The sequence below is a fragment of the Lottia gigantea genome, assembly GCF_000327385.1.
Source record: "Lottia gigantea unplaced genomic scaffold LOTGIsca_182, whole genome shotgun sequence".
In the NCBI taxonomy this organism is placed as follows: domain Eukaryota; kingdom Metazoa; phylum Mollusca; class Gastropoda; family Lottiidae; genus Lottia; species Lottia gigantea.
This window is the reverse complement of record NW_008708330.1, coordinates 232,838-244,322: the sequence shown is the minus strand read 5'-3', so window position 1 is coordinate 244,322 and position 11,485 is coordinate 232,838. Positions and strand designations below refer to the sequence as shown.

General features: G+C 29.6%; 1 protein-coding gene across 1 annotated transcript; it reads right to left on the bottom strand.

The window, feature by feature from the left end:
* Positions 1–2,612: 2,612 nt before the first annotated feature.
* LOTGIDRAFT_93476 (hypothetical protein) lies at positions 2,613–10,827 on the bottom strand (the record flags this gene model as incomplete). The annotated part of the gene is made up of 10 exons (XM_009052423.1): positions 2,613–2,658; positions 3,088–3,170; positions 3,790–3,884; positions 4,342–4,412; positions 4,772–4,857; positions 5,386–5,533; positions 8,859–8,918; positions 9,814–9,856; positions 10,077–10,131; positions 10,723–10,827. Coding segments are annotated over 10 exons (792 nt in total), but the record flags the coding sequence as incomplete, so codon positions are not given.
* Between the last annotated feature and the right edge of the window lie 658 nt (positions 10,828–11,485).

Here is an 11,485-nt window from a genome sequence, read left to right as displayed (position 1 = left end):
TGACTATACAGAGGAACATATCAAAATGGACCACTAAAAAACTCCATAAACCAATCAGTTGAATATGACATTTTGTAATGAAATACCTTCTTAACCTTACCTTTACCTTACCTGATTCTTAAAAACCAACAATAAACAGTTAAAGATATACTACCTTTGACCAAAAAATGGAAATTTTTAAACTTGGCCAAAATAAGACTTTGTTCATCCTCGTGTCATAACTATACTACAGAATCCCTCTATAATCTAATAAATCCATAAAAACTAAGCAATAACGAATTAAACTAACTGTTTATTAAACATGCTTAAAAGCGTTTTTCAAAAATTATTTAGTTTAATGGATATATTGCCTTAAAGAGATTCTATTCTTTCGTCCTGGTAAGTCCAACTAATGAATATATACACATGATGACCAAATTTGAGACTTTAAATTTTACATCCATTCTAAGAGGTAGTATTCCTTTAAAAGAAAAGATAATCTTTAACCAGTAAAGAAATTAAATGCTTCAAGAAATCATGTTTTAACATTGGTATACCAACAAATTACATAAATATTAATACAGAACCTGTTGTTGAGTATCTTGCTGCGCTTGATGTACTGTACATTAAACGATATAGTACTGTACACAGAGCTTCAATTGGAAAAAAACTGTACATCAAATAACATGCAATATCTAAATATATGTGAAGTACTGTACATCAGAAAATAAATGTACACATTTCCTCAATTGAAATTATACTGTACATGACATAACATGTACATTTCTAAAAATAAGATAGATTAAATATAAATGTATATGTGATTCAATAATATATTGCTGTACACATAGCTTCAATTCAACATATACTGTACATATCTAAAAATGGAAGACTAAATATAAAAATTTGTAATACTGAAATACCTATATGTTGACTACACTATACACCAAATTATGCATGTAATTTGAAACATCAAAAGTCTTTCAAATATCAGCTACCAAAATAAAACATAGTACATACAAGTTAAACTAAAACAAATATAAACAGTAAGAGTTGTACCTACATTTTGTATTGCTACTGGTAATGCTTAAAGATATATTAAAGAGGTTTTCTAAATTTTTTATGTTTATTGGCGGCACTCATAGAAGATTTTCACAATCTTCAGATGCCAAATGTCTACAATTAAGCCTTTTATGACATCACAAAGACCCACAGATATCATTAATAAAACAATTACTTTTAATGGAATTGAACATTTGAATGGTGCAAATCAACGCACTTAATGTCGCTAATGCCTATAAAAAGTCTCAGAAAAACTCTTTACAATCCCCTTAAAGATGAACTGTCTGTAATCATAAGTATCATTTATAATTGGTCAGGTGTTGGTTTACATAAACAATACCAGAATTATCAAAAGAGAACCTGAAACATGCTGTGAGATCTTCATCTTCATCTTCAGAAGTTGTCTGAAGATCACACAATAGAATCTTTGAATAACAACATGATTCAAGTTCTGTTGTAATATTATTATATCGCTCAACAATTGATGTATTGAGCATTATTTTAACAGTGAGAATATTTTTTGTTTTCTACTAAATATAACCAGATAGAAATCCATATAAGTTAACCATACATGTATAAAAACTAAAATTGTCAAAATTTTTAAATAACAACTAGCAATATTTGTTTGTCATAAGTAGATCCCTGATTCCCAGTCTGGGATGGTACTGGTTGTCAATAAGTCTTTTGGTCCTCTTAAAACTTTAACATTTTATAAAATAAAGAAACAACAATTGAGATTTATAACAGAATATATAGTACATCAAGGGTTGTGTATGGAAAAGCCTTGAACACTGTCATTTACAAAAGAGATCCAGTGGCATAGAAAATATAGCACTAAGACAAAGGAATGAGGTATCAGAATGCAACGATCTAATTTTAACAAATGAGCTATGCTGGTATCATAAAGTGTCGATTGGAATTTGACTTGGATGTGCCACGCCCGACCAAACTTTTCTGTCAAAGATTTAATTACATTATACATCTATTTATATTTGAACTTTTAAGCTTCTATATTGAATAGATCAAGAGATAAGCATATATATACACATCAAAGAAGCAAAAAATTGTATAGGAAACCAAAATATCAAAAAATTCTAATTTAACATGAAAATCTTTTATTAAAAGGACATTACCTCTTAGAATGGACATAAATTTTCTCAAACATGGTCAACAAGTGTATATATTCATCAGTTGTGCTTACCAGGTGCCATGACTAAAGAATAGAATCTCTTTATTTCTCTAGACAATATTACTATTAAATTAATAATTTACTAATTTTAATGAATTATTTCTTAATATTATGGATTAATTGGATTATAGTAGTCCACTGATGAACAAAAACTCATTCTAAGTTTAAAATTTCAATTTTTTTTATCATCCTAAGAGGTAGCATACCTTTAAATATCGTTTGAAAGAGGATAACTAGTATATTAAGAATATGAAAAAGGTCGTTTCAAGGCTTTCCCAACACAACTGTGAAATCATGGCCCCAGAAACACTGAACATGGAAGGAATATAAAAATATATTGAGATCATAGAAATATTTAACATCGTCAAGAACCTAGTCGGTTACATTCACGAAAAGTTGGAAACAGGAAACAATGTAGAGACCATAATCTGAAAAATACATTATAAAATTTAGAATTAGAATAGAGGTTATTATTTATATTCTTATTAAGTATATGAAGAAAAACTAAAAATATTCACCAAAAATTACTGACAGCATAAACAACAAATTTCAGTTTTGACTAATCAAATTTTGATTGGCATTTTATAAAAATTTGCTAGCAATTCAAAATTTTCTGGTTGTATACTTCAGATCGATCTTGCTAACGATCTAACTTGCTTAAATCTCTAGGGAACTGGAAACTGCCGTATGTTTTTAGATTTTCTAGATAAATTACATTTTTGGCTAATCATTGGAAAAATTGGGACACGAAGGGGTCATTTTGGTGTGCAAACTGTGATGCAATACTGCTTAAATTGAACCCTGTCCTAGATAAAGGCAAATTGCTAGACCACCTAAAATAACAATGTAGAAATTACCTTGTAGGATCCTGTTTTATACTAAAACCGTCAATATTTAAAATATTTTTAGTTTTATCTTGATATTTGTAACTATATGTTATCTACAAAACATAATAATTGAAAAAAAAAATACTCAATAATTTTTTAACAATGGACTGCTGGCACAAACCAGATACGGTGGGGATACAAAATGCACAAAACCAATAAAATATTTCAAAAGTTTCTTGGTGAAGAATTTTATCAGACACTTTATATGTGCTGCCATACTTTGAATTTCAAACTTGACAGTTGTCCTCCCATAAATCAGTGTATCCCCTATTTGTACCCCCAGTCTCAGGAGGCTAGCACCTCCACTTAAGCACAACAATTGTCACTATCTCTGGAACAGGTTCAGGCAATAAAGCCACAAAATATTATTAATACTCATTTAAAGGGACAGTTTTGCCATTTTTTGGATTGATTTGGGTCTTATAAATAGTCTACAAAAGTACTAGAAATGTACGTAAATTACATAATTCATTCAAAAAATAGGAATTTCTTTTCCATTTTCATACATGTCTTTTCTATATAAGGCAGTCTTTCAAGAATAGACCATAACCGTTAATTCTGGAAACATATGGATAAATGTTCAAATTTCAACAGTCTTAGAAGCACTGGCTGTGGCATCACAATTTGCTGGGGTGGGAATTTTACATTGGGACAAATCTGAGCAAAACATACCTGATTAACTAAGTCTCTTTTTGACATCAAGTTTAAAGATTCTAAATGAGAATGAAACTGTTCAATAACTGTCAGCTGTTTTTTCATTAAATGACCTAAATTAATGATTAAAAAAGACATATATTGGAATTTAGATATAGATGAAGTTTTTGCATAATATTCATTTTACCAGCTGTCAGTAATAACTTTCTGAATTAAAATCTAATAAAATAGTCATAATTTTTGCCAACCAATTAGAATCAAGAAACTTTTTACTGTAAAGTTATGGAATTATACAGAATTCCTCACATATAGACAAATAAATCTCCTGTTGACTAGTATTTGATTGGTTGAATATTATATGACCTAGAACATGAGAGGCATAACAATTTTACCAGACCATTGATTGCAAGTGAAGTTATCTGCAGCAAAAACATGAAACTCCAATTTTCATTTTAATCAGTTCGAACCAAGGAAAGGTAAACTCTATGAACAGGATAAACTATTAAGAAGTTCATATTGAGAGATTGTTTAAGGAGTTTGTATACTAGTGAAAATAAAGATATAACTTACTAATTATATAACCCATAGTACAATCATCAGGTAACCTTATAGATTCACCAATAGTCATCAATCTACCACCACTAAAATAAATAATATACTCTATCTGTTCTTTCTCTTCATATACTTATTGAAATCATATCTTCAGATTTTTCAACCTGGTTTCGCTGTCAGTGATATAGGTAAGAGGGACTGACAAGGAAAAAGCATCTAGTTGTTCGGATGGGACAATAAACTGAGGCCCCGTGTGCTACAGGCTAAGCACGTTAAAGATCCTTCCACAGTTGGAAATCTAAAAAGAGCAGACTAATGCTGCTGTTCTGGCAAAAATTCTTTCATTGCACCCTGTATGACATTGCCAGTCTTCATATGCTTAATTTAAGCTATCCTGAACAAAAACCCAATGATGATTTCCCACAATTTCTGCCAATGCTTTACTTACCTGGCATATGGCATCATTTTCAGGGCCAAACTTCTACTTATACATAATCCAGCACCACCAGTACCAAACCAGAAAGCTATTTTTTGCTAAAAAAAATAGAAATGAAGTGACATAAAACACTCATTTCTTCCGTAATGTCATAGGTTTTTGTAAATATAAAGTGAACTGCAAATGGTTTTTAAAAACTCCATCTGAATTGATGACCTAATTTTCAATTATTTCAAGGAATTCTAATTCATAGACAAGGGCATTAACTCTGTTTCTAATCAATTAAACTTGATATTCAATGTTTAATCATACATTATGATGAAAACTGTTTATAAATTCTCAAATGTGTAAGGTGAGACTTCACCCTTTCAGAAAATAGCGGCTAGATTAGCTGTTACATCATTACGTTATATAATAACTGAGCAGCCAGTGAAACAGCCCTTAATGTCATACACTTTAATCCATATCACTTGAATATTGACATCTGTACATATAATAAGTATTACAGATTCAAATTTTGGTGGGTTAAATAATGGTTATATGATGATATTTGAATTGAATGAAAACTTTGTGAAGAATATCAGAATACACCTGATTATATTATTACTATCAAAAATCTGTCTTACCCCGCTATGTTTTCTGTCCATTATTTCTAAAGGTTTACGCAGACTAGGTTTACCTAAATACCAATCTTGTGTATGATTATATTGACGTAATAATTTAACTAACTGAGGTATATTAACATAGTTATCATCATCTACATGACAGAACCACCTGAAATAACAAACAATGGTCACATTCAATAGGTGTTAATGTATCTCATCATTTACCAGTAATGTTTGTTTTGACTAATAAATGCTGGCTATACATGGTCTTCCCAATTTCTATACTTTTTGTGGAAATTTTATACATAATCATATCAGTAATTTCTATCAAAAATTAAAAATCTATTTAGCCCATCTTCACTATGTCAAATTATTATGAACTGCAGCTTAATACCTTGACTGCAATAGCCACCTTTCTTGTATCAGGGCAGTTTGTAAATGCAGCAATTTGATTGGATACAGCCAATCAGTGTGCTCAACAGAAAGACTGTAAACAATTTGGCTGCACTGGTAATCAAGGGTTATGATTGGTTGTATTCGTTCAATCCAATCAAATAGCTGCATTTTCAAAAGGTGGCTATTGCAGTCAAGAGTTTGTGATAGCTTGATATTGTGAAGATGACATAAACTAAGGCAAGGTCGTTGTGCATTCTAAGTTAAAATGAGGTCAGATGGGAATGAGTTGATTCAAAATGCAATGATGTACATGATTACAAAAAGAAAAGTTTGGTCTTCATATCAAAAGTGAGGCCTTTGCCTAAATTGCCTCCATTACTCCACGACTTTGAAAACACCAGATTGCTGATGTAACTACATTGTATCATGAATACGAGTTTTGACATTGTCTTATTAACCCATATTAAACTAAGCCCACTACACTTCGTTTTGTAGGCATGGAAATGAGATTGGTGGCATTTAAATCTGACCAATCAGATCAGTAGAACAGAAATGAGGTCATAAGCAATTTAATGTATAAAATTTAGGAAAAATGAAGATCTACATATTCATTTATGAATAGTATCTTTTCCTGAATATCTTATCTATTTCCTGGCCTAATTCTCATCTTATTAACTTCCTTCTTGACTTCCTTCCTTATTAATTAGACTACACCAGAATTCAGCAAATATTTCTCATAACTATTATCTAGACCATCAGTCTTTCCTATATCCGTGAACAACTTTTCTCCTCTCACCAAATTTTTATATTTGCAATTTTTTAATGATGCAGGTCCGAATTGCTAATATGAAAAAACCCCACAAATACCATGTATTGTATTTAATATGAGTTCAATATTTATAAGTTATTATAAGTTATAATATTAAGAACATGTGTAATATAACAGTGTATTGTGGTATCTCATTACGTAGTCACATCACTATGTTCTTTTTTGAACTATCAAAAGTGACAGTCAACTGTGATTTTGAATGAAACTCACAAGTTTTAAAAATGATGTCCTTCAAAATGAGTCATAGAGATGAACACACTTTACATTAAAGGGGCAGTCTGAATTTTAAAGAAATTTTTTTTTTGCTCAAATTTATGACAACTATACTACAAAATCTAGAAAAATAGGTCCCTTAACATATTAAGTCTTAACTTAAAGTATAATTCTGCAAATTCTAGAAATCAAAACTAGTTAAAAGTTTAACATTTTATAGTTGCTATGTTTTTAGGTTGTTGTTGGAGAAAACTAAAGTACACTTTCCAGCACAATAAACACCAAATTGTAGAGAAATAGGTCTCCTACTTATTCTGAAGGTTTCAACTAAAAATATCTAACCATTTTAAAGATGGGTTCCCCTAATACTTATATGAATAGAAAGTAGAGGTATTCTCATGACTTGGAAAAATACCAGTTTGTCTAATGTCTAATAATACCTAATTAGCTAAATTAAAAGAGAATTACCAGCAGAATTCCAATGAGTGACCGATCAAGAAAGGTCAAAAAGTCTTTTTTTGTTTATCCAGACTGTTCATACATGGACATTTATGATTAGTTAAAACTCTTAATTATTTGCAATAAAGAACATAATGGTATGATTGAGAATATATGATAATTCATTAGAAACACCAATTAATCAAATAGTTTGCTAAATTTGTCACTAACAAATAAGGAAACCCATCTTTAAGGAACAATTTTTGTATAATTCACAATGTTTTTAATAATAAAAATTGTGCATACTGCCACTTTAAAATATACCAGACTTTACTTTTAGTTCTTTTCTAATAAAAAATACTAATCAAACATGAAAGTGAATTTTTCTACCATATTTATTTTAAGATAATACAGAAAGATTATTTAGTTATTATCTACTCTCAAATCAACTGTACTTCTATTGACAAAATACAACTCAAAACTCCTTTCTCAAATAATATCAAAGAACTGTTTGGCAAGGACTGGAAGTTTTATTTTACTGATACAACCCTATGTCTTCAGAGTATATTTGGACAATGTCAACAAGTCTTCAATTATTAGTACCCAATGTTTTCCCATGTATATGTACTTGTATCTTGCAGTTAACAATAACCTTACAGACTGACATAGATCTACCATTTATTGTGAATCAGAGAAAATAATTAAAATCTTCTGAATACATTTAGTTCTATTGTTAAGAACTCCTTAAAATCAAAAAAGTCTCATTGTACATTTTGAATATAATTTCCTGTATGACAAATCTTATTAAAGTGTTGAAATGTTTGATATATTGCACTTTCATAAATGTATAGCTTTGTTGTTCTTGATGCAAATTCTAGTACATAAGCACAGGAAACGTGTTCAACGGTCAGATGCAATGCACTAGTAGATGCAGAATTGAAGGCATAAGCCTACCTTACAACACGAAACTTGTGGAAATGTCTGGTATATATGTCTACCTAACAACAAAAAGACATATATGGTTTGTACACCCCATTTGTGCCTCACTTCATTTCTTACCAATTTTTATATTTGATTTTCATACATTTTTCATATGTGTCAGAATGCATCAAATTAAGGCTTGCACTGGTTAAAATGTAAATTATTGTAATGACAAGACTTGATAAGGAATAATATAAATTATAGTCATATTTAATAAGCCAATAGTACACTTAATGATTGACAGGTTTAATATTAAACATGTTAAAAATTATGCTTGTTCTGCATTCTACAATGTTTAAAAGTCATAATTTGGAAATTAAACGAGACTTACCCATAAGGGAAAGTTTGATTGTAATTTAACTCCACTGTTGGCTGAGTTATTAAGTGAAAGGGTCAATCTGTGGAATAACATAGTTTATATTTGGTCTGTTTCACAAAAACTTTACTTTGGATGATTTAAGTGGTCACTTATCTGATTGGACAATCACTAATATTGATTTTAAATTTAACTGTATAAACCAATCAGATTGCAGTATCTTAATAAAAATCTTTATTTTCTATCTAAGTTAAGGTTTTGTGAAACACTACAACTACTATGAAATTTGTAATTAAAGTACTGTCAAAAATAATACTGTACCTTTTCTTAGAAGCCAGGAATGTATCATATTCTATAGCCATTTTACAACACAGAGCTCGACTGGAAGACAAAATTCCTCTTGACATTATTTGACATGAATATAAACATGTAAATCAATCAAATCAACTATTTCACTTATTTCAGTGTTTCAAGCATTCTACCTTTTAACTCAATTCATGTATCATTGAAACAATAGTTTTGATTGGTCCACAACATTGAACACAATTTATAGCAGAGTTATGCTAGATGTATAATATAGGGTCAACAGATATTTATCAACTTTATGATATTTACTAACTTTGTGATATCTATCACTTTATATATCTATCACTTTATATTTACTAATTTCATATTTACTAACTTTGCGATATTTACTAACAATGCTTACAAACTTTATGATATTTACTAACTTTATGATATTTACTAACTTTGTAATATTTATCAACTTTATGATACTTATCAACATATTGATATTTACTAACTTTGTGATATTTACTAACTTTGTAATATTTATCAACTTTATGATACTTATCAACATATTGATATTTACTAACTTTGTGATATTTACTAACTTTGTGACATTTACTAACTTTGTAATATTTATCAACTTTGTAATATTTATCAACTTTATGATACTTATCAACATAATGATATTAACTAACTTTGTGATATTTACTAACAATGTTTACAAACTTTGTGATATCTATCAACTTTGTGATATTTATCAACTTTGTGATATTTATCAACTTAATGATATTTATCAACTTTATATTTACTAACTTTATGATATTTACTAAATTTATGATATTTACTAACTTTGTGATATTTACTAACTTTGTGATATTTATTAACTTTGTAATATTTATAATCTTTATGATACAAGTACACATTCCAACAAATATATAAAGTTATATTTCTTATTAACTACAGTTTTAATTGCTATAATTCAACTTACCGAGAATGATTTGGAGGACATTTCGTATTGATTATCTCCACACCTGCAAAATTAATTCACACAATTTCACATAAAACAATCTGATATAAAAACTTTGAATAAGCCATTTTTCCTCAATATTTTATCAACCTTGGGCTGTAAAGAAATATGATGCATAATCCACAAATATCAATGCCATGTGAATAAGTTATTCATTCTGGAGAAGTGTATTGAATATGATCACATTAGTTTGAAAATAGAACTATTTCTATAAATTTACTTACCATTTTCTCTTTCTTTATCTAATGCAGGATCATCTGTATCAGTAAATATATGTGTCTGAAACAAATTAATAATCTTACTAAATAAATAATCAGTCCAATTAGAATTAGACCAAATTTTCATTCCATTTTTCATTAACTTTAGTTTTTAATATAACCCCCTCAGTTAGGGTCTTAAGAAGGGCCTCATGAACATTCCTAAGAATGTTCAAGAGCGCTGTTGTTAGACTGTAGCTGAAGAGGTTATATTAAAAAATAATGTTCAATGAAAAAAAAAAAACAATATGACTGACTAAATGATGTTAATATAGAATTTAGCTTCAGAATAGCCATGCAGAAGATCTGAGGTCCACAATCATATCAATAAATCAAGAATATATGATAATTCATTAGAAACACCAATTAATCAAACTTCAGAGATAAAAGACCCATTTGAAATCCTGCATAAAGCCTTGGTAAAAGAAATATCATATCAGATATTTGTACATGTTGATACTATAATTTAGATGTGTTATTAGTTATAACCTGACAATAACTGAATTGTTTTACATAATAATACAATGTTTCGATTCATGTTAAAGGGACACCTTAATGTCTCATGCCTATCTCTAGCACCCCGGTCTGGTATAGTCAGTCTGACAGTACCTACCTGTTCTCTGGCCAATAAAATCCATGTGTTTAACAGTATTCGCAGACGTAATTGGTGATTTCTAGCAGTGGTTTTGACACTAATAAAGACATCAGAAATGTCTGTTTCTCGACTAGATGAGTTAATATTCGCATTCCCCAAGTCATTTTTGGTCGCAATCGACTTATCCTTTGCTACCTGTGATTTCCATTCCAGTCTACCAAAGTGATGTTTGTTGTCAATACGTTTTGGAAGTTGTACCCCTCCATAGCGGCCATTGTCCTCATTAGCCAAAATTTCTTGTCTTTCACTTCGACGGCTAGGCACATTTTCCGGAATAAAATAACAAAGCAAAATGTTTGTCATCACAACTCCTAGAACTATCACAAACCATTTTATCGCTCTTCGAAAAGAGATGAGCATAATTTGCGAAGTTCTCTTAAAAAATTCATCTGAGCAGAATTCCGCTACACAAACTTAAATAAACTTTTCTTTTTAAATATCTGGTCGATTGAGACTATGGAGGCGTCAGTCTGTAGCCTAGAATATCCAGACTTTTGACCCATCTCCCGTCGACAGCAAACAAAAATTAATTTACACAAATTTTACTATTAAAAGGAAAAATTAGCTTTTGATAAAGTTTCAATATCAAAGTTTCATAAAAATCAACATGATATTTTCTACAACATAATGCGAATAACGAATTAGTTCGAATATATAAGAATTAATTTCTTTCAACTTTTGGTCCTAGTCTGCTTATATCTGAAATCTTGGGTTTGAATGG